Raw genomic sequence first — 27,676 nt, 5'->3', positions numbered from 1 at the left:
GGACTCCCACGTAGAGTGCACTCCATTGGGAACCCCCGCCTCCTCCGGATGGCAAGATGGTGCGCCATGGCGTGTCAACAGCTCTGTAAACCTGGTGCATACATTAGAGTGGGATCCAAGCTATTCAGACTCTTCTTCAGAAATATTGGAGATACAATGAGAAGTGTTAGTGAAGCATTGCTGTCTGTACTCTTTAGAATAAACTGTTTTTCCAAAGTAGTGGATGTGTTGAACTGATGCATGTGGAGGCTTCTCTTCCCAAAGGAAGCTGGGACAGTAGGTGTAAAGTCCTGTCCCCTCAGTACAGATTCACACGAGGCATGTAGTGAAGTCAAGGTCACTCTGGACCTGCACCTTTATTTCACAGCTCTGGAATGCTGCACTTGCCTGAGACCTGTCCTTATATACCTGTCTCTTGCAAGTGCACCCCTGGTGGTAAGGTATGCTGGTGGTTACAGGTCATATCTTATTACAGTCATGTATAGCATGTTAGGATATAGTTATATATAATAATGTAAGATACATGACATCACCCTCCCCCAATGTCTTATTGTCTTTATAGGTTCAGTCTCTCAGGTGGTCTACGCTCTCGCGTGGAGCGTCTGAGTTGTGGTTCAGTTGTTTGCCTTGGTGTCTGTTTTTCTTGGTGGTTGCTGGTATCTCGCCTGGCTGTCTGTTTCGATTGGTGTGATTGTTGTTGACTCGCCTGGGCTGTTTGTTGGGATTGCCCTTTCCTCAGGTTGTTCCCTCTGTCTGTCCACCAGGTGTGGTGCGAGTTCCACATTGTAGTCTGCCTTTGGTTCCGCAGTGTTGTTGGTAAATCTGTTTTTGACTTGGTCTACATGCCTCCGGCAGGTTTTGCCATTGTCCATTTGTACTACCAGTAGCCTGTTTCCTTCCGTGCCCGTTACTGTCCCTGCAAGCCATTTGGGACCCCTGCCATAGTTTAGCGCAAACACTTTGTCCCCTATCTCATTCCATCACCCCCTCGAATTTCTGTCATGGTACTCAGTCAGCTTACGGCGCTTTGCCTCAATGATTTTGTGCATGTCTGGGAGGATTAATGAGAGCCTTGTTTTTAAAGTCCTTTTCATCAGCAGTTGCGCGGGGGGGGAATCCCAGTCAGTGAGTGCGGACGAGATCTGTATGCCAGCAGCAGTCGCGACAGGCGACTCTGCAGCGTGGGACCTTGGATTTTAAGCATGCCTTGTTTAATGATTTGCACTGCTCTCTCTACCTGGCCGTTGGAGGCCGGCTTGAACGGTGCCGTCTTGACATGGTTTATGCCGTGGTCAATTATAAAGTCTTGCAATTCTGCGCTGGTGAAGCACAGACCATTGTCACTGACCAATATGTCAGGGATTCCGTGCGTTGCAAACATGGTTGCGAGGCTCTCCACAATGGTGGAGATTGTGCTCGAGTTTAAAATGGTGCATTTGATCCACTTTGAAAATGCATCTACAACTACGAGGAACATTTTGCCCATGAATGGGCCCGCATAGTCTATGTGCACCCACGATCATGGTTTGGTAAGCCAGCGCCAGGGGCTCAGGGCAGCCTCCCTGGGGGCATTGCTGAGTTGGGCACAAATGGTGCACCTTTGGACGCAGAACTCCAAGTCCGCATCAATACCAGGCCACCAGACGTGGGATCTGGCTATGGCCTTCATGAGAACGATCCCCGGGTGCTCGCGGTGGAGCTCCCGGACAAATGCCTCTCCGCCTCGCAAGGCATGACTACTCGGCTGCCCCACATCAGGCAGTCTGCTTGTAATGATAGCTCATGCATGCGCTTGTGAAAGGGTTTTAACTCCTCGGGGCAGGCATCGCGAGCCTCTGCCCAGTCACCGGTTAGAACACATTTTTTTACTAAGAATAATGTGGGGTCGCTGGCCGTCCAGGCTCTGATTTGGCAAGCCGTCATGGGCGAACCTGTGGACTCAAAGGCATTGATTGCCATGACTATCTCACAGTCCTGTTCGTCAGATCCTTCCGTGGTTGCCAGGGGTAGCCTGCTGAGCGCGTCGGCACAGTTGTCTGTGCCTTATGGTATAGTCGTAGCATGAGTGCCCACCATTGAATTCGCGCCGAGGCTTTGGCGTTTATAGCCTTGCTCTTGTGGTCGGTTGTGGTCGGTTTCTAACGCGAACTTGGCCCCGAAAAGGCATTGGTGCATCTTTTTGACACCGTACATGCACGCGAGCGCCTCCTTCTCTACCATTCCGTACCCGCGCTCCGCCCGCGAAAGTGACCTGGAGGCATAAGCTATGGGTTGTAATTTGCCCGCACTATTGACATGTTGCAAAACGCACCCGACCCCATACACTGATGCATCGCATGTGAGAACTAGCTTTTTACCTGGATCAAAGAAAATCAAAACACTGTTGGAACACAGAAGATTGCGTGCCTTATTGAAGGCGCGTTCCTGGGCGTCCCCCCAAAACCACTCGCACACCTTCCTGAGTAGCACGTGGAGAGGCTCCAGCAGCGTGCTTAAGTTCTGCATAAAGTTCCCAAAGTAATTGAGTAGCCCGAGAAAGGCGCGCAGTTCTGAGACATTCCGGGGCCTGGGTCAGGCGAATTGCTTCTGTTTTGGACTCTGTTGGGCGGATTCCATCAGCGGCAATCCTTCTGCCCAAAAATTCAACCTTGGGTGCGAGAAACAGGCACTTGGATTTCTTGACTCGTAGGCCTACCCGATCCAACCGCTTTAGTACTTCCTCCAAATTACGGAGATGGGAGTCGGTGTCCCTGCCCGTGATAAGTATGTCGTCTTGAAATACAACCGTCCCCGGGATGGACTGGAGTAGACTCTCCCTGTTGCGCTGGAATATGGCAGCTGCCGACCTGATGCCGAATGGGCATCGATTGTACATGAAAAGGCCTCGATGTGTGTTGATGGTGGTGAGTAGCTTGGATTCCTCGGTCAATTCTTGCGTCATATATGCAGATGTGAGGTCTAATTTTGAGAAAAGTTTACCTCCAGCCAATGTGGCAAATAAGTCCTCCGCTCTGGGCAGCGGGTACTGGTCCTGTAGGGAGACTCTGTTTATGGTAGATTTGTAGTCCCCACAGATTCGTACGGATCCAGCAGGCTTCATGACTGGGACGATGGGACTTGCCCAGTCGCTAAATTCCACAGGTGAGATAATGCCTTCCCGCAGAAGCCTGTCTAGTTCGTGTTCAATCTTTTCCCTCATCACATAGGGTACAGTTCTGGCCTTGTGCTGGACCGGTCTAGCATCCTGTGTGATGTAGATTTTGACTTTGGCCCCTTTGAAAGTGCCCACACTTGGCTGAAAGAAATGTTCAAATCGCTTTATAACTGTTGAGCAGGAGGTCCGTTCCTCTAATGACATGGCATGGACATCATCCCATTTCCAGTTTAGTTTTGCCAGCCAGCTTCTCCCCAGCAGTGCTGGGGGGTCTCCGGGGACAATCCACAGGGGAAGTCGGTTCACTGTCCCTTTGTATGTGACAGAGAGTATGGCGCTGCCGAGGACTGGTACGATTTCTTTGGTATAGGTCCTTAGTTTGGTGTTGACCCTTCTGAGTTTTGGTCTGTCTCTTTTATGCGGCCACAGTTGTTCAAATTGTTGAGCGCCCATGAGAGATTGACTCGCTCCTATATCCAGCTCCATGTTGACAGATATCCCATTGAGTAGGACTCTCATCATTATAGGAGGCGTCCTGTTGTAGGAGCAGCGGCCATTGATCGTGTTGACCCGCTGTACATCGGTGTCCCGGGTACTGTCCCCACCATCTTCTGGTCCGCTTTCCGACCCATCCGATTCGTATACCAGCCGAGTTGCCGTTTTTTTTGCACATGCAGGCCAAATGCCCTGTATATTCACAATTTCTGAAAATGGTGTTGAAATCGACATCCCCTTGACGAGTGCCCACCCCCACACTTCCAGCACAGACCTGTTCCATTGTTCAGTGTTCCCAAAGAATGAGCTGCGTTTGGCTGATCTCTCGAGCTTCTCTCAGTTTGTAGTTGATTGCTCGCATTGTGGGTTGATGAGGTGTGAACGGCCGTTCCTGAGGCCCTAGAAGGCTTCTGCCTGCTGTCGAGAGCCTGTTCTCCCAGTTTTGTCTGTGTGTAGGGATAGCAGCTTGTTTAGTGCTGTGAACTTCTTGTTCCGATATTTCGTTAGTTGTTGTACCTGCATTGTAAATCAACCTCGTTTCTTCTTCCCCTACCAAGAATGTCTGTGCAACCAGTGCTGCTGCCTCTAAGGTCAGGTTCTTGGTCTCTATGAGCTTTCGGAATTTGCCTGCGTGGCCTATTCCTTCAATGAAAAAGTCTCTCAGCATTTCTCTCCTCAGTTTATCGGAGAACTCACAGAAAACTAGCCAACCTCCGAATTTCCGCCACAAAGTCGGGTATGCTCTGGCCCACACAGCGTCTGCAGTTGTAGAACCTGCGTCTGGCCATGTGTAGGCTGCTCGCTGGCTTCAGGTGGTCTCTTACCAGTGTGCTCAATTCTTCAAACGACTTGCTTGCTGGTTTCTCGGGTGACAACAGATCCTTCATTAAAGCGTATGTTTTCGAGCCACAGCTGGTCAAGAGATGGGCTCTTCTCCTGTCGGCCTTATCATCGCCTAACCAGTCTTTGGTTACAAAGCTTTGCTGGAGCCTTTCTATAAAGTCCTCCCAATTGTCTCCCGCATTGTACTGATCCGTTGTTCGCCATTCTGTAGATTCTGTAATCCCATAACTCGTCGCCACTGTAAAGTCCTGCCCCCTCAGTACAGATTCACACGAAGCATGTAGTGAAGTCAAGCTCACTCTGGACCTGCACCTTTATTTCACAGCTCTGGAATGCTCCACTTGCCTGAGACCTGTCCTTATATACCTGTCCCTTGCAAGTGCACACCTGGTGGTAAGGTATGCTGGTGGTTACCGGTCATATCTTATTACAGTCATGTATAGCATGTTAGGATACAGTTATATATAATAATGTAAGATACATGACAGTAGGGCTAATGGTGCCATTATGATATGTGAATGTTTAACTAACTGGAATCATGCCATATGAAAGATAATGTGGCAGAGATCAAAATCAGGATAGCTTGATTCGATGCATCCAAGATGCCACAAGCTATATCTGGGACCCTAGCTCATCTACTGCATAAAACTATCTTCACAAATTACCAAAGAGATGGATGCAGAGCTGTGCCATTTGCTACACAAACTCCTGCACAGCTACCATGCAGCAGAGGGCTGGCACAGCCAGTGACTGCGAAGGCGACCATAGACTGAAACTTAGTCCTACCTGCTGGTCTGCTGCAATACTGATTTATGGGGCTATTTCCAGGGAGTGGCACACAGTGCCTTCCTTGTAACCACCTGCAGGCTCATGGCTAAACCTTGGGTTTCCTTTCCCTATTGTTTAGTCTTCTCCATCAATCTTGGAAAAGGCTGTTAATAGGTTGAAATTCACTGGAAGTTAGAAGAATGAGAGGGGATCTCATAGAAACATATAAAATTCTGACAGGATTGTACAGGTTAGATGCAGGAAGAATGTTCCCAAGGTTGGGGGAAGTCCAGAACCAGAGGTCACAGTCTAAGGATAAGGGGTAAGCCATTTAGGACAGAGAAACTTCTTCACTCAAGAATTGTGAACCTGTGGAATTCTCTGCCACAAAGTTGTTGAGGCCAGTTCGCTGAGATATATTCAAAAGGGAGTTAGATGTGGTCCTTATGGCTAAAGGGATCAAGGGGTATGGAGAGAAAGCAGAAATGGGGTACTGAAGTTGCATGATCAGCCATGATCATATTGAATGGTGGTGCAGGCTCGAATGGCCTACTCCTGCACCTATTTTCTATGTTTCTATGAGTCTTTCCAAAGGTTTTCATAAATGTTGTCTTCCTCATTCTAACGTCACCCCTTCACTTTACTGACGGGGGCTGGGGTGAACAGTGTTAACACTCAATAACTATCCCAACTCTTACAAGATTTTTCTCACTGTGTATTCCAAGTTACAAGAATTCTCAAAGTTTTCATATATTTTTAAACTGCCTTCAAAGTACTGGTGAGAAATGCAGTATTCTCTTCATAATGTAATCGAATAGAAGTCCTTTTAATTTGAGACAAGAAGTGATAAGTTTGGCAGGAGTGGAAACGAAAGGTAACTGGTCCTATGGTTCTCAAAGCTCTCCATCATTGGAGTTTTTCTTGTGTCATTTATGGACGTGATGATGATTAGTCAACAACTCCATTATCGTTGTATCGTGCGACTAATAGGATGGTCGAAGGCGAACTAGATTTACCGTGGTCTTTCTTTTGTTCAGCAATTTCTACATTTTGCTTAATAAATCCAATTTATTAAGTTTAGAGTCCTAGAACCAGGATATAATCTGTTCTCAACCCTCTGCCAAGATCATACTTGAGCTGGATACTTGGTGTGTAGGTTGGCTTGTCTGCGGATTTCTCCCCAAATAAGTACGTGAACTACCTTTGGCACCCTGTGTTCTTCAAAAAAACAATTAAAGATTCACTGTGTAAAGGAATCATGAAGGTTAACCCATATCCTTCCACATGAAAATGCAGTGTACTGACACAAACAAACATTAGGTAGATAACTAAAATGTTTTCCTTGAAGTACAAGATTTATGTAACGCTACTTATTTGCAAACTGTACCTTTCTCAGTTAAAACTGCATTCAACAGTTAACAATTGTGTTGCATAACCAACGTTAAAGGGGAATCTACTAACTGGGAAAATATAAAAATGCAAAGGAGCCGTTCACTGTAAGGTTTTTATTGTATTATAATTTACAAACTTTGGACGATTCCCACAAATTTAACAGAAATACTGTCTCATCAACATCTTCCAACAGGAACGCGTTTTCACTGGCATCTTTCTGGATCACCATTTTTACCTGCAAAATGGACACACAATGTAAGTAACTGAACTTTTCAAGATTAATTCCATTGGAAACAAAGTACAAAATTTATTTTTTTCCCCATAAACGGCAGTTGATGCTAGCTCAATTGTTAATTGTAAATGTGAGATTGACAGATTTTTGTTGACCAAAGGTATTAAGGGGCAAAGGCGGTTGGTTATATGGAGTTAGGTCACAGATGAGCCATGATCTCATTGAATGGCGGAACAGGCTCGAGGGGCTAAATAGCCTCCTCCTGTTCCTATGTTCACATCACGTCGAAGATGAGTTTCTGTTGGTGTGAAAAGTATGAAATATTTACTTTCAAACCTACCATTAACTATAGTCCACTTCTATATTGTTTAAAATAAATGTAAATGGTACACAAACAAAGTTTCAATGAACATTTATATTATAATGAACCGCCCCATGCAGTTGTGCTTTCAGTGCTTCCTACTGCAAGTTGTCAAGATAGGCAGCTCCATCGGAATGGTGCTGAATGAAAGTCAAATACTTCCCATTTGTGACCTGGAACTTGTACCTTACCACTCCTAGTTGCATTGCCAGACTAAATTTGTAACAAACTGTAATAGAGAAAAGATTAATTTTCTTCTCTCGTCAATGTCTTACACTAAACTAGTAGGCAGAACAGAAAAATTAATCTTTCAACTTACAACCAGCCATTCTATATTTAACACTGCAGACCTTTGGTTATGAAGATAACAAAACAGTTCATTTTTGCCACCTCTACCAACACACGGCAAGTGCCAGGATTAAACCATTACCTCTTTGTGGGCCAAAAATGCTGCAGCAAACTTAAAAACTCCTTGTAATCGTAGAAAGAAAAAGGGAAACACAATGATTCATGAAGCTGTACATGCAATTCAGTCATGGAAGTAGCCAATTTAAGCCCAAAGTAGCAAACAAAAACAGCAAGCCAGATGCGTAAAACTATATATGCAATGTAGCCACAGCAGTACTCAATGTAATATGAAAATGATGAGCAAAAACAAATGAAATGCACACAGCTACTAATGAAACTACAGCAGCATATAATTTAAAGCCACACGTGATAAAAAACAGAATTGATGCAGTGACAAACTATAGTGAAAATAGCAACCAAAGCTTATCGATAGTGCACATCCACCGATAATCCTACGTTCCTAATGCAAACTGTGACCAGAATTACGAAAGACTGCAGGAGGACATAGATCAGCTAGCACAGATAGGCGGCAGATTCAATTAATTGTACAGAAATGTGCGAAGTAATACATTTTTGGAAGAACAGGGAAAGGAAATGTAAGATTTAAATGGAGTTGGAAGCAGAGGGATTCCCATGTGCATCGAAGGAGGTAAAAGGGGGGGGGCCTAATAGAGGTCTTCAAGAAGGATTATACGTAACACTGTTTCCAGTGGTCAGCGAGACAACGAGGAAACAAACTGAAGATATACACAGAAAACAATGGGGAGGTTAGAAACAGTGGAATTCCCAGGCACAACCAATTGTTGAGAGTCCATAAATTCTTGTTTGAAAGGGAATTTGATAGTTGTTTGAAAAGGAGGAATCTTAAATGGTATTGGAAGCAAACATAATTAGAGTAGGTGGCTCATGTAGAGACAAGCACCATCCGTCAATTTGAGAATTTTGTGCATTTGATTTTATTGTAAAAGTGGTACTCCAAATTGTGGAGTCTCAGAAATACAATTCAAATCCATTCCCGTTTTGGAAGTTGTAACCAAAAATAGTCGTCATTGATCGCCATTGACCGTGTACCTAGCGAAGGAATGAAGGGGCGATGAAAGAGGGAAAAGACAGAAATAGCAATGATTGTTGCAGAGAAATATTGGACTCAACATAATAATAAAAAGGTTTTGTTTTAGAAACTCTGAAATGGTTTGACTTTCAGAACATCATGGAATGAAATATGTGTGTTTGAACATATACCTATACCATAAGTTTATGCAGCCTTAGGGCGTTTTAAGAATCTCAACCGTGTAACAAAGCTCCTGGCCGAAAAATTTAATCCTGGCGTAGTTATTTTCCAAGTAAAGCTTTCGCATCCCAGGACTTAGATTTCACATTACCGAATTCTCATTCTGCACCTTCACACCCAATTGTTTATGGTACATATTTCTTATAAGTAGCTCACTTTAACTGTTATTTTTTCCCCATACGGAAATTCATATCAAACTATCCATCGTGCAACCGCAATACTTACAGGGCAGCAGCACCAGAGATAATCTCAATCAGCTCCTTGGTAATGACAGCTTGGCGAGTGCGATTGTACGTCAACGTCAGCTTGTCAATAATTTCAGCTAAAAGAAATAACAATTTTATTTAAGTTTCTTTACTTCCCTTGTATATTTGCCCTACTTGTACCCAACATCTGGAACTCCAGCAGCTCGCTCTTACAGTAAAAACATAATATTCTGCATTTTTTAAAATTCGTTACTGGGATGTGGGCGTCGCTGGCAAGGCCAGCATTTATTGCCCATTAATTCTATTCCCGAGTTCAAGTTTTTAATCTATGTAGACATTTTGGAGACTTAAGGAGAGGATCCGTGTCAGGGATTTTTTTCCCCTTCCCTGGTTTTATAGAGACACAACACGTGTATCAAATGAATTGCTCCTGAACTCTCTGCTAAACGCCATTCTGAAACTCAGGACAAGAGATTTGCATTTATATAGCACCTTTCACGACCACTGGACGTCTCAAAGCGCTTTTCAACCAATGAAGTACTTTTGGAGTGTGGTCACTGTTGTAATGTGGGAAGGAGATACTTAACTGCTGTGCAAAGGGGGTAAAAAAAAAAGAGGTTTTACTCTCCCTCAGAATTTGTCTCCATATGCATGGGAAGCACGTGTTCTCTGCTCAGAACTGATTTGGGGGGGGGGGGGGGCGAAGAGGAGAGAGAAAAATGTGGCCTGTGTTTCAACCCCACTCGTCACAATTTTGAACATCTGCTGTACAAACTGTGTCAAACAAGTGATCTGGGGTGCAAAATGTTAAATTCAAAATTTTATTGAACAGCAAAAATCAATCCCTGGGAGCAGAGAAGATGGCCAATGATGAGATGAAACAGTGGATGGTTTGGCCCAAGTCAAATTTTAAATGCACAATTTAGAATTTTTTTTTTTTAAAGTATCTATGAAATCTTCCTTCTCACTACAAAGTCAGCATTTGGATTATAAACAGCAATCCACACAGCCGTGAAACAACTGAGGAGCTGTACCAACCCCACCATTCCAAAACACCATCATCCCATCCCGGAAAACCAACCTAGGACCTGGAGTTTCTTCCTCAAAAACAATATGGATGTAGAGGAAAGGCCAAATGATAATCTCTCAATCTCTCTCCCTCCCTTCCGCCCCACCCTGCCCTCTCCCCCACCCCCCTCAACACCCCTCCCCCTCACTCCCCCCACCAACCCACCCCCCACCCAGCCCCCTCCCCCCTCCTCACCCCCCACCCCACCCTCCTCCCCCCCCCCTCCCTCCCCTCTCTCCACCATCCCACCACACCACCCACCCCACCCTCCCCCCACCACCTCTCCCCCCCTCCACCACCTCCCCCCACCACCACCCCCACCCCACCCCCCCGCACCCCCACCACACCTCCCCCCCCCCACCCCCACCACACCTCTCTCTCTCTCTCTCTCCCCCCCCCGACCCCTCTCTCTCTCTCTCTCTCTCCCTCTCTCTCTTCTCTTCTCTCCCCTCCCCTCCCCATCTCTCCCCCCCCCACCCTCCCTCTCTCTCCCCCCCACCCCCCACCCTCCCTCTCTCTCTCTCTCTCTCTCTCTCTCTCCCCCCCCCACTTTCTCTCCCCCCCACCCCCCTCTCTCTCTCTCGCCCCCCCCACCCCTCTCTCTCTCTCTCCCCTTCCCCCCACCCTTTTTTCTCTCCCCCCCCACCCCACCCCACTCCCCCTCACCCCACCCCTCCAAATTAATTTGCTCCGCTTCTTAAGGTATTGTCTTTTGATGGATATGAATCTATTGGAAGTGGCTATCCTCCAGGACCATGCTCAAATGGCCATTATTCATGTGTGCACTGTGACAGTATCAACAGGCTATTCAATCATGGTCAATCCTACTTCCTCTCCACCCTCCTCCAATGGCCACATACAAGGATTACTGATTAGTAATCAGAAGGAATTTCATTTCCTCTCCATAACCCAGAAGCCTCAAGGCAAATTTTGGTGCTCCATCTCAGCTCCATTAACTCAATCGAATAGGACGCCCTTCCCGGTCTGTAACAGCTCATCCATTTGGAGAACCGTTATGAAAGCTAGAGCACAAGACACCTTTTCTGAAATCTCTGAACAATTTCTTACAAGCATTCTTGCTGGCGCTATCCATAGCAGTCATCCTGGCACTTTGCTCGCTTGTGGTGGATTCCTTTAAGCTGAAGTAAATGATGTTCACCAGAGAAAACTCCTGGTAGTTGCGCAGAACGTCAGCATCGATGTCATCATAAACACTCATGTTCTCTAGAAATAAAGTCAAAGAATGATTAGTGGCTAGGTTATCACAAACATGGATGGGTTACATAATATTTGTGGCACTGACACAGGATCATTGCAACTCTTTGTGCAAATATGACTACTGAAACAAGTTTAAGATTTATGCCATTATCCTGCTCTCTGCATTTTTTATTAAAATATAACCTTCAATTTCTTAAATAGAGCATTTTATGGCTGCGGAAAGTGGGATTTGGCTGGATAGCTTTGTCGGCCGGTGTGGACACGATGGGCCGAAATGGCCTCCTTCCGTGCTGTAAATTTCTATGATTCCATGATTATTTTTTGCAAAGTTAAGTTAGAGCATAATGTACAACTATCTCTTCAGAGGGGATTTATTTAGACTCGGTGGCACTACCAATATCAACTTTATATTTAGTAATCACATTCAGCAATAATGAGAGAAAGTGAAAACTCAACAAGGTGAATCAATGCATCTGAGTAACACCATATTCATTTATCTGCCTTGCAGACAACACAGCAACTTACCGGAATTTGTAAGAGCGTCAAAGGAGAAGACTGGTTTCTCCTCAGCCTTGTAAGAGATTACAGACCTAAAAACAGAGAGAAAATTATTTGTGGCACCATTTAAGATGCAACTGGTAGACACCTTTAGAAGCAATTTCAAGTTGAATGTGTAGATCACCAAAACGTGCAGGGCTCAATATTGGTGAATGCCATGTGACTCCAACACCACGAAGCAGCTGCCCGAATAGCAATCCACTAATTTCAACAATTTGCATTTTGGTCTTTCTCGATCACTTCCAGGTTTTGGATGTTGTGGTAACCAGAAAGGAACATTATGCTGGCCAGAGCACCATGTAGCTTCACACGATAGTCTCAGACTAATACTCTAATAACCTGTCAATGTAATTCGGGATTCAGTTTGTTTTGTTGATTGCTTTGCGGAGACTGGGCATGACAGGTATTAAGACCATACTCATTCCCACATCTCTTTCACCTCTCCCTCGAGCGAATTCAACACCGCTCATTAAACATCACATTGCCCCTCCTGAACTCCTGTAAGAATATATATTTACTTTTTAATATTACATTGCAATGGGTTACATTCTAATTGGTTTAAACGGCGTTTCCCCACAATGACGCTGATAACTTTCAAGAGGGTGAATTTCTCGGCCGAAGACATTGTAAGGATAGGCTTTTAAAACACGAGCTGTTGATCATAGCAGGGTTTAAAAAAAAAATAATGGGATGTGGGCGTCACCGGCAAGGCCAGCATTTATTGCCCATGAACCGTTGCAGTCCCTGGAGCGGTTTGGTACATCCGAGGGGCATGCTAGGCTATTTCAGAGGGCAGTTAAGAGTCAGATGTAGATGATACTGTGGAGATGGAAATAAACAGTCTTGATGATTGATAGGATCGGAGGTTGAAACTCTAAAATTTATGGTGGGGGCTGAAAAGAATGATCCTGATCTTCCCAACATTCAGCTGGAATTTCTTTTCCACTCAGCCACTTCCAATGTTAGATTGGCCGCGCATTGGTAGATTGAGGGATGTGGCGATGAGGTGGGATGTCATCAGCATACATATAAAAGCTGACCATGTGCCTGCAAACAGTGTCATCAATAGGATAGGTTCTTGGAGAGCTCTGGCAGTGATTATGAAGCCTTTGCCGGAGATATGGTGGCTGAACTGGGTAGCCTGAGATGGAATCACGCAAGAGCAAGAGCAGCACAGTGGAGCTGCACAACAGAAAGACATTGCACTGTTGTCACAATTGTAGAGGATATCATTTGTGACTTTGACCGGCATGGATTCAGTGCTGTGAACAGGGCACAAGCCAGACTGAAGGGATTGCAACAGGAAGATTGGGGAGAGGTCGGCTCTAAGCGGAGAACCGATGCCACATTCATGGACCTTGGAGATCGAGCAACAGTTGGGAGAGGATAGACAGATCTAGGCTTTTTGAATGGGGTAATGGGAACGTGGTTTTGAAAAGGAGGGGTGCTTTGGAAACAGAACATAAGAAATAGGAGCAGGAGTAGGCCATTTGGCCCCTTGAGCCTGCTCCGCCATTCAATAAGATCATGGCTGATCTGATCCTGGCCTCAAATCCACTTCCCTGCCCACTCCCCATAACCCTCGACTTCCTTATCGTTCAAAAATCTGTCTATCTCCACCTTAAATACATTCAATGACCCAGCCTCCACAGCTCTGTGAAGTAGAGAATTCAAAAGATTCACGACCCTGAGAAGAAATTCCTCATTTCCATTTTAAATGGACGACCCCTTATTCTGAAACTATGCCCCCTAGTTCTAGATTCCCCACAAGGGGAAACATCCTCATTGCATCTACCCTGTCAAGTCCCCTCAGAATCTTATATGTTTCAATAAGATCACCTCTCATTCTTCTAAATTCCAATGAGTATAGGCCCAACCTGCTCAACCTTTCTTCATATGACAACCCCTTCATCTCATGAATCAACCTCGTGAACCTTCTCTGACCTTCTCTAACCTCGGGGTTAGACAGGTTAGATGCAGGAAGAATGTTCCCAATGTTGGGGAAGTCCAGAACCAGGGGACACAGTCTAAGGATAATGAGTAAGCCATTTAGGACCGAGATGAGGAGGAACTTCTTCACCCAGAGAGTGGTGAACCTGTGGAATTCTCTACCACAGAAAGTTGTTGAGGCCAATTCACTAAATATATTCAAAAAGGAGTTGGATGAAGTCCTTACTACTAGGGGGATCAAGGGGTATGGTGAGAAAGCAGTAATGGGGTACTGAAGTTGCATGTTCAGCCATGAACTCATTGAATGGCGGTGCAGGCTCGAAGGGCCGAATAGCCTACTCCTGCACCTATTTTCTATGTTTCTATGAACTGCTTCTATGAAGCAAGTCTATCCTTCCTTAAATAAGGAGACCAAAACTGTACGCAATACTCCAGGCGTGGTCTTGCCACCACCCTGTACAATTGTAACAGGACTTCCCTGCTTTTATACTCCATCCCCCTTGCAATAAAGGCCAACATTCCATTTGCCTTACTGATTAGTTGCTATACCTGCATGCTAACTTTTTGTGTTTCATGTACCCCCAGATCCCTCTATACCACCGCATTTTGTAATCTCTCTCATTTAAATAATAATTTGATTTTTTATTTTTCCTGCCAAAGTGGATAATCTCACATTTTCCCACATTATACTCCATCTGCCAAATTTTTTCTCCATTCACTTGGCCTATCTATATCCCTTTGTAGATTCTGTGCGTCCTCCTCACAACTTGCTTTCCCACCTATCTTTGTATCATCAGCACTCATCCAAATCATTAATATAAATTGTAAATAGTTGAGACCCCAGCACTGATCCCTGTGGCACCCCACTAGTTACAGTTTGCCAACCTGAAAATGACCCATTTATCCCAACTCTGCTTTCTGTTAGTTAGCCAATCCTCTATCCATGTGAATATATTACCTCCAACCCTGTGAGCTCCTATCTTGTACAGTAACCTTTTATGTGGCATCTTATTGAATGCTTTCTGGAAATCCAAATACACGACATCTACTGATTCCCCTTTAACCACCCTGCTCGTTACATCCTCAAAGAACTCGAACAAATTTGTGAAACACGATTTCCCTTTCATAAAACCATGTTGACTCTGCTTGACTGCATTATGATTTTTAAATGTCCTGCTACTACTTCCTTAATAATGGACTCCAGCATTTTCCTAATGACAGATGCTAGGCTAACTGGTTTATAGTTTCCTGCTTTCTGTCTCCCTCTTGTCTTAAATAGAGACGTTACATTTGCGGTTTTCCAGTCCGCTGGGATCTCTCCAGAATCTAGGTAGATTATAACCAATGCATCCACTATCTCCGCGGCCACCTCTTTTAAGCCCCTAAGATGCAGGCTATCAGGTCCAGGGGACTTGTCCACCTTTAGTCCCATTAGTTTACGGAATACTTTTTCTTTAGTGATAGTGATTGTTTTAAGTTCCTCTCTCCTTATAGCCCCTTGATTATCCATTATTGGAATGCTTTTAGTGTCTTCTACCATGAAGACCAATATAAAATATTTGTTCAAAGTCTTCGCCATTTCTGTTTCCCATTATTAATTCCCCAGTCTCATCCTCTAAAGAACCAATGTTTACTTTAGCTACCCTCTTCCTTTTTATATACTTGTAGAAGCTCTGTCTGCTTTTATATTTCTTGCTAGTTTACTCTCATAAGCTATCTTCTCCATCATTTTTTTTTTTTAGTCGTTCTTTGCTAAAGATATCCCACTCCTCTGGCCTTCCACTGTTCTCCGTACCATTGTATGCCTTTGTTTTCAATTTGATACCATCCTTTACTTCCTTAGTTAGCCATGGGTGGTTCATCCTTCTCTTAAGAGTCTTTCTTTCTCGTTAAAGAAAAGCATTAAGAATGTCGATAGGCACATTGGCCAGGAAAGGCAGCCAAGTGGTTAAGTTGGATGGGGAGGACAATCAAAGGTGGTCTTATGGAAGAAACTTTAAAATAGAATTTTATGCATTCTTTCTAACCAACTTACCTAAATTTGTTGAATACAATAGAACCTTTATCAAACTCAAAGCCCGAGTTCAGGAGCTCAGAGGCAATAATTGAAGCATCACCAAATGTTGGTGCTTTCCGGCCAACTTCCTTGAACATCATCAGGATGTGCTGTCCATGGTTTCTACAATTTAAAGCAAAAACAGAGTCAGCCTTCTGTTTGTTCGGAAAAATTGCTAAATAGTTTCCCAACACATTCACAGAATTTTGGTTTTACAACTTCTGCAATCCTATCCCCTTTGCTTCCAATTTATCAAACCACGGTACAGGTACTGCAAAAACCAGTATTGGAATATTACCGTACAAAAGTGAATGCAATAATAACTTGGGATGATTTTGCATATAAATCTTCATTGCTGTCACTGATTTAAACCCTCCCCCATTCAATTTTTATGAATAGATTCATATTTTGCAAGCAATCTGAAGAATTGTCTCTAAACTCTTGATAAAACAAGACTGAAGACACTATTACTCTGGAATGAGGAATTTTGCACTTTACAAGGAGAGTAATATATTCAATATCCAACGTAAAATGGAAAGAGAGTCAGGAGCAAAATCAGCAGCTGAAGTAGTTACAACACTGGCCCTTAAATTATGCTGTCGGAAAATAATTAATATTTAAGATATTCACCTCTCCCTGCTATGTTACAAAAAGACAGTAAGCCATTTAAAATGACAGATTAACACCTCTACTAAAATAGCAAGACAAGGAAATTAATGGTGCTGAGCATTCACAGCATTCGCCCAGTGTCATTTCAAGGCCATAGTGTTTTAGCCAAGAGTGGGCCATTCAAGGTCATTTGTTATCAAGCAAGGATATGCTTTCAGACTCAAAGCCAAGACATACCTGTGCAGCAGAGCTCTCAGCTTGTCACCAACAGTTACAACCTTAACCTCTTTCCCTGCAGCAGTCAATTCCTTTATTTGATTTCTTATGAGCTTAGCAATGCTACTGTGGATAGCACCACAGAGTCCACGGTCAGAGGATACCCCAATGATCAGATGATTGGCTTGGTCTTCAGGAGCTTTGATTTCTGCCTTGTCATACAGAGCTTTAAAAAAAGCAAAAGGTCTTTAATAGAACTTACATTTATGTAGTGCCTGATCACATCCATCAAAACACTTAAAAGCACCTTTTAGGGTAAAATTATTTGAAGTGCAGAGCCTGCTATGTAAGCAACCCACAACAGCTATCTTGCACACAGCAAGACACACAAACCTCACCACCATCTCTCTCAGCCCCTCCAAGGACTCTTGTCATCAAACTGTTTGGCCGACATGCTTGATAAGCTAGAATTTCCTCCAATTAAACAGTGGGAAGACTGAAGCCATTGTCTTCAGCCCCTGCCACAAACTTTGTTCCCTTGCCACCGATTCCATCCCCGCCCAGTCCACTGTCTCAGGTTTAACGAGACAGTTTGTAACCTCAGCATCCTATTTGACCCTCAGAGCTGAGCTTCCAATTCCATACACTCTCCATCACAAAGTCCGCCTAATGCCATCTCCATAATATTGCCCATCTCTGCCCCTGCCTCAGCTGAAACCCTCATCCATGATTCTGTTGCCTTCAAACACGACTATTCTGATGCTTTCCTGGCTGGCTTCAAATCTTCCACTCTCCTCCATAAACTTGAGCTCAACCAAACCTCTGTTGCTCGTATCCTAACTCATGCCAAGTCCCACTTACCCTTCACCCTTGCACTCGCTGACCAACACCCCGATTTTAGAATTCTCAACCTCGTGTTCAAATCTCTCCATGGATTCGCCCTTCCGTCTGTAACCTCTTCCTGCCTTACAACCGTCAAAGAACTCTGTGTTCGTCCAACTCTGGCCTCGTGCATCCCCCCACTCTCTTCATCCCATCATTGGTGACTGTGCTTTCAGTCACCTTGGCATTAAGCTCTGGAATTCCCTCTCAATCTCTCCCTCCTTAAAATCTATCTCTTTGACCCAAGCTTTTAATCATCTCTCCAAATAAATCCTTCTTTGGCTCGATGTCAACTTTGTCTGATTACACTCCTGTCTGCAACCTTTGACCTGGTTGACCACTCCATCCTTCAACTTCTCTCCTCCATCGTCCAGCTGGGTGGAACTGCACTCGCCTGGTTCCATTCTTATCTATCTAATCGCAGCCAGAGAACCACCTGCAATGGGTTCTCTTCCCGCTCCCACATCGTTACCTCTGGTATCTCCCAAGGATCTATCCTTTGCTCCTTCCTATTTTCATCTACATGCTGCCCCTTGGCGACATCATCCAAAAACACAGCGTCACTTTCCACATGTACACTCATGACCACTTCTCTCGACCCCTCCAAGGTCTCTAAATCGTCAGACTGCTTGTCCGACACCCAGTTCTGGATGATCAGAAATTTTCTCCAACTAAATATGGGGAAGACCAAAGCCATTGTTTTCGGTCCCCGCCACAAACTCCATCTCTCTCCCCAACTTCTGTCTGAGGCTGAACCACACTGTTCGCAATCTTGGTGTCACATTTGAACCTGAAATGAGCTTTCGACCACATATCCGCAACATAACTAAGACTGCGTATTTCCACCTCTAACATCGCCTGTCGCCACCCTTGCCTCAGCTTATCCGCTGCTGAAACCCTCATCCTTGCCTTTGTTACCTCTAGACTTGACTATTCTAACACACTCCTGGCTGGACTCCCACATTCTACCCTATGTAAACTTGAGGTGATCCAAAACTCGGCTGCCCATGTCTTAATTCGCACCAAGTCCTGCTCACCTATCACCCCTATGCTCGCTGATTTACACTGGCTTCCAGTTAAGCAACGCCTCGATTTCAAAATTCTTATCCTTGTTTTCAAATCGCTCCATGGCCTCGCCCCTCCGTAGCTCTGTAATCTCCTTCAGCCCCAACCCCCCCACCCACCCCGCCACACACACAAGTGCAAGATATTGCGCTCCTCTAATTCTGCCCTCTTGAGCATCCCTGATTATAATCGCTCAACCATCGGTGGCCGTGCCTTCTATTATCTAGGTCCCAAGCTCTGGAACTCCCTGCCTAAACTCTCTTTCCTCCTTCAAGACACTCCTTAAAACCTACCTCTTTGACCAAGCTTTTGGTCACCTGCCCTAATTTCGCTATATGGGTCGATGGCAATTTTTTTCTGTCTTATAATACTCCTGTGAAGCGCGTTGGGATGTTTTACTACGTTAAAGGCGCTTTATAAATACATGTTGTTGTTGCCGTGAAGCACCTCGAGACATTTTCTTAAAGGCGTTATATAAAAGCAAGTTGTTTTTGTAGCCTCTCTTTATGCCTCCAAGTTTATTGTTACCAATTTCCTGCTTGTATACTTGATATCTCTCTTAACTACTGTAGTTCCATTTTGAAATAGCAAAAAAATAGAATTTTAAAATTAAGCAACATTCATGGATCATAAACAGAAGTGCACAAAGATTACTTGAAATGGGCAGCACATGTCTACAAAGAAATTAGTCAATCCTGTGGAACCACCAAATGATGCAGGCTGCACAATGTATTAAAAGCATCTTAGTCGTAAAGAAAGACTTGCATTTATATCATGAATGTCATGACCACAAAGCGCGTTACATGTTTTGGAGTGTAGTCACTGTTGTAATGTAGGAGACGCGACAGCCTATTTGCGCACAGCAAGCTCCCACAAACAACAATGTGATAATGATCAAATAATCTGTTTTAGTGATGTTAGTTGAGGGATAAGTATTGGCCAGGACACCGGGGATAACTCCCCTGCAAGTCAAGTGTCCGATTAGCTGCTCATTTGCAGAATCTCCAGCTTGCAAGTTTGACTAAGAAAAAGAACTAATATTCATTTGCAAATGAATGGAACTTTCTCAAATATTAAATTAGCAAACCATACTTTGTTTTGGCGAGAACAGCAGGCAGTATAAAGTGAATTAATTGATTAAGCTGGCAGTCCCTCAAAGCACTGCACAGATGAGGCTTCTACAAAAATAAGGCTAAATGTTCATGCCCACAAATGCTGTATCCGTGACTAGGCAAGAAATCCCTTCCCACAATCTCTAAATGAAGTAGTAATTATTATATCACTAGTGTAATTGTCAAGTGTTATCATACCAAGAGCTCCTGTTCCATAAACTCTTGCTGGTTTCAGCTCTCTCTCAGCTCTTGCATATTTTGCCGCAGCCACCATTTTCATGGATTGGGTGATCTTTTGGATATTTTTGATTGACTTCAAGCGCCTGGTGACTGAAAATAGGCAAATATATTATCAAGCAGTAGTTTATCCGGGACAAATTTTCACACTCCATGGCTAAGACTAAAGTACATTTTTCCATGAAATCACTTTGATCTATCTGTCTATAAATGTCATGTTCCATTACTTCCAACGCTGGTTTCCTCTGGAAGAATATGAAAAGCTACACTGTGGCAGAAATGTGCTTTCAATGGAAACTGTTTTTAAAGACCAAATCATTCATTCAGTTAAACAATCCAATTAAAAGGAAACAATTCCTATAGCAGAGAAATTCTACCTCAACATGGTTTTCATTCCAATTCAGACTTGTCCCCATCTACCTTTTCAAAAGTAAAACAAATTTTGATGGGAGGGGACTTACAAAATAGTCAATTTTATTCCTGTGTTTAACAGTGACTCACTCCTTGTCCTCAATATTTGGATCGAGTGCTCCTTGTTTCCAAACATTCAGAATAAATCTAAAATCATAAAACTTTACGGCACAGAAGGAGGCCATTCAGCCCATTGTGTCTGAACTGGCCGACCAAGAGCTACCCAGCCTAATTCTACTTTCCAGCTCGTGGTCCGCAGCCCTGTAGGTTACGGCACTTCAAGTGCATATTCAGGTATTTTTTAAATGTATGAGGGCTTCTGCCTCTACCCTTTCAGGCAGTGAGTTCCAGACCTCCACCACCCTCTGGGTGAAAAAGTGTTCTCAACTCCCCTCTAATCCTCCTACCAATTACTTTAAATATATGCCCCCTGGTTATTGACCTCGCTGCTAAGGGAAATAGGTCCTTCCTATCCATTCTATCTAGGCCCCTCATAATTTTATACACCTCAATTAAATCTCCCCTCAGCCTCCAGTGACAAAGAAAATAACCCCAGCCTATCCAATCATTCCTAATAGCTAATATTATCCAGTCCTGGCAAGATCTTTGTAAATCATACAATAGATTCTTTTTAAAAATCAAACTCAGAACATTGCTTATGCTCTAATGATACTTCACTTTTTCAGACAGAAAACTGTTAATCTTGCTTTATCCTCGTTTACTCGGAATTTTACAAACAGTTTAAGTTTGTTTGACTCACATTACAATACAAAATCTCTCAATGCAAATGTATGCTAGACTGATGGCAGCTCTCAGTGAAATCTAGAATCAGTAATTGCACGCCAGTAAAAAAACATAATATGCATGCAGAAATACAAATGTTGGCACAGTGTGATAGTACTGTATGTTTTTTTTTTAAAAAGATAAGGGAAATAGTGCCATTTTCAGACACACAAATATAGACATTCATTTCACATGCATTGAGATATGCTCATCAACCTCTGACAGCTGGTGAAATGTGTCAGGAGGAATCCAACTATGCCATTACATAAGAAATAGGAGCAGGAGTAGGCCATTTGGCCCCTCGAGCCTGTTCTGCCATTCAATAAGATCATGGCTGATCTGATCTTGGCCTCAACTCCACTCCCCATAACCCTGGACTCCATTATCGTTCAAAAATCTGTCCATCTCCACCTTAAATATATTCAATGACCCAGCCTCCACAGCTCTCTGGGGTAGAAAATTCCAAAGATTCACGACCCTCACAGAATAAATTCCTCCTCACCTCCGTTTTAAATGACCACTTTCCCAAAATTATAAGGAGGGAAAAGCAACCACAGCCAATGAGAAGATCAGGTAGTGCAAGACTGCCCCTTCTATGTGATCACACCAACCAAACCGATGCCAATTTAGCCAGTTATATTGCTCATCTGGTGAGACATCAATGAAGAAACACACTTCAGCTACATAATCTATCCAGTATTACTGCACCATAGGAATCCTTGAATCTTTGAAAGTACTACTACAAAAGCACCCAGGTTGAAGACATTCACATGTGACTTGTTCAATATATAAAACAATGTTGTGTAATAATAAGAAAATAGGATACTCACTGTCCTTCAGAGTTGCCATGTTTCGGACTTGGCCCCTGTAACATAATTGAAATTAGACTTCAGTAAAGCTCAACAGAAAATGCATGTTATCTGGACAGGATGGGGGAACATGCCCAAAGAGTTAAAAAAAAAACTAACGAGGAGTTTTAACCTTCCTGTCTACACGGCAATGCTAGAGGAATTAGCTACCCTGGGCTTGTCTGTTGGTTGATTTTCCTGGACACATGCCTAAAACACAGCATCTTGGGATCGAGGCATAAATCTACATAACTAAAATGGGCAACGCTCTTAAAGTTAACTCATCTTGTTGCAATTAGTTCATGCATTAAGCAACCAGATTAACTACAACTTGTATTTATATAGCGCCTTTAATGTAGTGAAACATCCCAAGACGTTTCACAGGAGTATTGTGAGATAAAAAAGCTTGGTCAAAGAGGTAGGTTTTAAGAAGCGTCTTAAAAAGGAGGAAAGAGAGGTAGAGAGGCTTAGGGAGGGAATTCCAGAGCTTGGGGCCCAGGCAGTTGAAGGCACAGCCACCAATGGTTGAGTGATTATAATCAGGGATGCACAAGAGGGCAATCCTGGAGGAGCGCAGATATCTTGGGGGGGGGGGGGGTGTTAGGGCTGGAGGAGATTACAGAGATAGGGAGGGGCAAGGCCGAGGAGGGATTTTAAAACAAGGATGAGAATTTTACAATCGAGGTGTTGCTTTACCCAATGTAGGTCAGCGAGCACAGGGGTGATGGGTAAACTGATAATGGAATGCATTAGCAGGGCTAGCAAAAGATGCTCACCTCTGTGCTTAGTTACTTATTTTTGATATTCCCAACAGCCCATGATGACAATTGGCCTTGTGAGCACAGGGATCATTTTAAGACACTTTTACTCGTTGCTGAGGTTCCAAAAGAGCAGTGCTTATTCAGATGACTACAACCCCACATTTCACCTGTCCCTCACTGGAAGGTCAATAGAAAGCAGTGTTTATTTTATGTGCTTCTAATCTCGGCTCTGGGGACCCATAAATCAAGTTGGGTTCCATGCACAATGGGAACTATAGAGTTGAACACCATTACAATATAATGTGCTGTCAGTGGTGACGGTATACTATTAATATAAAAAGGTGCCGACAATATGAAAGGGTGGCAGAGGCAGAAACCCTCATCGCATTTAAAATGTACTTGGATGCCCACTTGAAGTGCTGGAACCAAGAGCTGGAAAGTGGGATTAGGCTGGATAGCTCTTTTATGGCCGGCATAGACACAATGGGCAAAATGGCCTCCTTCTGTGCTTCTATGATTCTATAGGTCTCACAGAGAGATACCTGTGGCAAAGTTGAATGCCTTGCCTGGGTATAAATAGAACCATTTATCACAGGAGGCCTCACATTAATTAAAACAAATGTTCCTCCTCATTCAGAAGAGAATTAAGCACCACAGATTGATAGATTGTAGGAAAATATAAAAGAACTATTGAAGATATACAGACTAAAGCACCATTGTATATGAGTCACTAAATTCACAAAGTAAACAATTACGCAAAACAATTACTAGTAAGAAACAAAATTGATCTAATTAAAAACAGGTATTGACATTTCTTAGCACCTTTGTTGTCTAAAAGTAATCACCTTTCTAAGTGGGATGCATTACTGATGGTCCTGGCATAACAATTTTGACTGACGCTCAAGTATGATGTAGCCAGGTTCATGTGTGCATTTGTGACACCACACTGGGGCATGTCTTACAAACTCGTCAACTAGATACTCCGATAGTGGTACATCTTCATGTACAATGAGGCAATTCTGAAAACCCTACTTCACAAATCAAGGCAGCGCCTTTGTAAAGCTGGAAGCTGCAGGCAAAACTTCAACAAGTGCTACTTTGTCTATTCAGCACAACACTGGAAATAGTTTGTACTAGTACATTACTTCAACATTTCCACACTGACTAGTGGGCAAGTACAAGAAATCAGACAATGCACAGCAGAAATGGCTCGGTTCAATTTTTGATCAGTACTAAGTTAGCTAGTCTCTAAGATCAGCAGCAAGCACTACAATTAGACTAACTTAAGTTATAAAAACACCAGAGTTCCAACCCTCATCACTATACTTGACCAGCTGCTGGAATTGCGGATAACAGAAGAGAACAAAGTGGGTCTTGACTGTCATGTCCAGCGACAGTCATGAGAATACTCAAGACCCAGCCTACTCAGTGCACTAACTTGTGCATGTAGAATTGGCAAGATATTAGTAGCTTGTTGCAGCCTTTGGTATTAAATCCCAGCCAAAGTCACCTCCTTCGTGAAAGAAAGAATAAAGGGGAAAAACAGGACAGAAAAACTGCAAATTGTCCAACCCAGCTAAACACGTTGACAGTAGGCCCTCACTACAATCTGCACTTTGTGTTCATCCCTGACAGAAAAAAAATATACAAACAAATCTCTTATTCCAACACTTTTAGAAAATCTTGAAAGGATCCTCAAAGAGGACGCAGCAGTTTGGCTGTTACAAATTTTAAGACTGGTCATTGCAGAAACCGCCCATCATACCTGTGACTTAATATATTTGCATTTTTCATAATGACAGTAAAGTGAACATAAAATACTTTTACTAAACACAATTCTTCATTATTTTACCTGGAACTAGCAAATACAGACACAGGAGAGAAAAAAAAGCACAAAACTCATTGACCCGCTCTTAATACTGTACACAATTGAGCAGGTTCAGTGAGATAACTCCCACACATTCAACATGAAATTGAACCAAGGAATCACTAAACATTACATAATAACTGTTCATCCAGTAGCCTACTATTCTGATTTGCCCAATTCAGGAAATCATTTATACGGTATATTTCCAAAATAATTTTTTTGAGACTCATCACTCTTTACTAGCTGAACTGCAACCATATAAAAAATGTTAGTGATTGCATGCAATAAGCTTATTTATAACTGTACAATATTATTTTCCATTAAGCAGTTAGCAGATTCATTTGAATTAATATAGTATAGTGTGACTCTGCCACCCAAATGAGCAAACCAATACATTATTTCATCCTTTCTGCAATGGAGAATAAAGCTCTAATACATGCAGTCTCTCGCATCTGTACACATTCTATAAACCACAAATGGATAATACAGCTGTTGTAGAGTCCCACAGAGTAAGTACCCTTTGTTATCTTGTAAATGCTAACAAATTTGCTGTGTATTTTCAGCATATTCTGTTTTTATTTTAAGATTGCCATACAGATTTGCTATGTAGGTCCAGCCTTTGAGTGTCAGCCAGTGGCTCAATTAGTAGCACCCTCGTCTTAGACAGAAGGTTGTGGATTCAAGTCCCACGCCAGACATTGGAGCACAAAAATCTAGGCTGACACTCCAATACAGTGCTGAGGGAGTGCTGCACTGTCGGAGGTGCCGTCTTTCAGACGAGACATTAAACTGCGGGGCCACGTCTGCTCTCTCAGGTGGACGTAAAAGATCCCACGGCCACTATTTCGAAGAAGAGCAGGGGAGTTATCTCTGGTGTCCTATTTATCAACCTCAATCATCATCACTTTAAGCAAATCATCTGTTCATTATCACATTGCTGTTTGTGAGAGCTTGCTGTGCGAAAATTGGCTGCCGTGTTTCCTACATTCCAACAGTGACTCCACTTCAAAAAGTGCTTCATTGGCTGTAAAGCTATTTGGGGCGTCCGGTGGTGGTGAAAGGTGCTATATATTTGCAGGTCTTTCTTTTACTTTAAGATTATTAGACATGCCCAATTTATATCAACCAGAAAGGTTTCCCCCCACCCCCGCCCACAGAAAGAATCATAAAACCATAGAAAATTACGACACAGGAGGCCATTCGGTCCATCGCGTCCATCGAAAAAGAACTACCCAGCCTAATCCCATCTTCCAGCACCAGGTCCGTAGCCCTGTAGGTCACAGCGTTGTGCATATCCAAGTACTTTTTAAATGTGATGAGGGTTTCTGCCTCTACAACCCTTTCAGGCAGTGAGTTCCAGACCCCCACCATCCTCTGGGTGAACAAAGTTCTCAACTCTCCTCTAATCCTTCTAACAACTACTTTCAATCTATGCTCCCGGTTATTGACCCCTCTGCTGAGGGAAATAGGTCCTTCCTATCCACTCTATTTCAGCCCCTCATAATTTTATACACCTCAATTAAATCTCCCCTCAACCTCCTCTGTTCCAAAGAAAACAGCCTAACCAATCTTCCCACATAGCCAAAATTTTCCAGTGCTGGCAACATCCTCATAAATCTCATCTGCACCCTCTCTGGTGCAGTCACATCGTCCCTGTAATGCAGTGACCAGAAGTACACGCAGTACTCTAGCTGTGGCCTACCTAGTGTTTTATACAGTTCAAGCATAACCCTCTTGCTCTTGTATTCTAGCGACATCACCACTGACACCTGGGAGACCCTGGCCGAAGACCGCCCGAGGTGGAGAAAGTGCATCCGGGAGGGCATTGAGTTCTTCGAGTCTCAACGCAAAGAGTGTGAAGAGGTCAGGCGCAGATAGCGGAAGGAGCGTGCGGCAAACCAGCCCCACCCACCCCTTCCCTTCCCTCGACGAATGTCTGTCCCACCTGTAACAGAGTCTGTGGCTCTTGTATCGGACTGCTCAGCCGCCAGAGAACTTACTTTGGGAGTAGAAGCACGTCCTCCTCGATTCCGAGGGACTGCCTATGATGAATGCAGTGACCAGAACTAAGCGCAGTACTCTAGCTGTGGCCTACCTAGTGTTTTATACAGTTCAAGCATAACCACCCCCCTGCTCTGGTGTTCTACACCCCGGCTAATAAAGGAAAGCATTCACTTGTGCCTTTTTAACCAGCTTATCTACCTGTCCTACTACCTTGAGGGATCTGTGGACATACACCAAGCAAGAACTTCATTATAGGTGACCAGCAATGGGAGGTCACAGCAAATAAAATCCTGGAATTGGGTGGGGGGCTGGCAGGAAGAAGAGGAGGAGGAGGAGGGCAATGCATTTCAAAGCCAGGCAGGCTCTCCAAATCACTCAGTGCAGGGCCTGAGGAGTTCCAAGCAGAAGGCCGGGTTACTCCCAACCCTGGCACCTCCTACCACGATCAACAAAAGTAGCACTGCAGCTCTCTCAAGTTTAAAAGAAAGATATATATTGTTGCTCGCTGCCCTCAGTGTTGCTTTACCATTGGGGCTCGAAGACCAGGCCGCCGGCTCTCGCGAACATGGTGAATCCGCCGCTCCGCTGCTGAAGGTCAGCCCGCAGCCAGCACGCATGCGTCGTCTCCCCCCCCCACCTTCCCTTCCACCGCGCCGCCCGGGCCACGTGACCCCCGCCGCCGGCGCAATGCACGCCGGAAGCTGTAGTTTCGCGCCCTCCCCTCAGGCTGTGCGCGAACGGGGCGCCCGACTTCAATTCCCAGACAGCCCTTCGCCGTGTTCCCCCCCCTCCCTCCTCTCTCGCTCTTCATCCCTTCCTCAGCGGGCAATTGTTTGAAAAAATGCTCCCTCCTGAAGATTTTTTTATTATAATTTAAAAAAAAAGTACAATAGAAGAAAAAATATATATATTTAAATATCTCGGCATCTTCATCGGGAGG

General features: G+C 43.9%; 1 protein-coding gene across 2 annotated transcripts; it reads right to left on the bottom strand.

Moving 5' to 3' along the window:
- Positions 1-6,750: 6,750 nt before the first annotated feature.
- Positions 6,751-27,373, bottom strand: atp5f1c (ATP synthase F1 subunit gamma). 2 transcript variants are annotated; one of them, XM_070896566.1, is made up of 9 exons: positions 27,263-27,371; positions 22,087-22,121; positions 20,024-20,155; positions 16,788-16,992; positions 15,921-16,064; positions 11,903-11,967; positions 11,228-11,383; positions 9,110-9,206; positions 6,751-6,887 (listed from the first exon to the last, which is right to left on the bottom strand). In XM_070896566.1, exons 1-9 carry the CDS (start codon positions 27,301-27,303, stop codon positions 6,884-6,886), a joined length of 879 nt encoding a protein of 292 aa, XP_070752667.1. In that variant the 5' UTR covers positions 27,304-27,371; the 3' UTR covers positions 6,751-6,883. The 2 variants fall into 2 exon arrangements, with proteins under 2 accessions (XP_070752667.1, XP_070752668.1); XM_070896567.1 differs by lacking the exon at positions 6,751-6,887 and having other exon boundaries at positions 9,106-9,206; positions 27,263-27,373.
- Positions 27,374-27,676: the final 303 nt, after the last annotated feature.

This window comes from Pristiophorus japonicus, chromosome 13 (genome assembly GCF_044704955.1).
Source record: "Pristiophorus japonicus isolate sPriJap1 chromosome 13, sPriJap1.hap1, whole genome shotgun sequence".
Taxonomy (NCBI): Eukaryota; Metazoa; Chordata; class Chondrichthyes; family Pristiophoridae; genus Pristiophorus; species Pristiophorus japonicus.
Note: the sequence above shows the minus strand (reverse complement) of the source record. Positions and strands in the feature narration are given on the sequence as shown.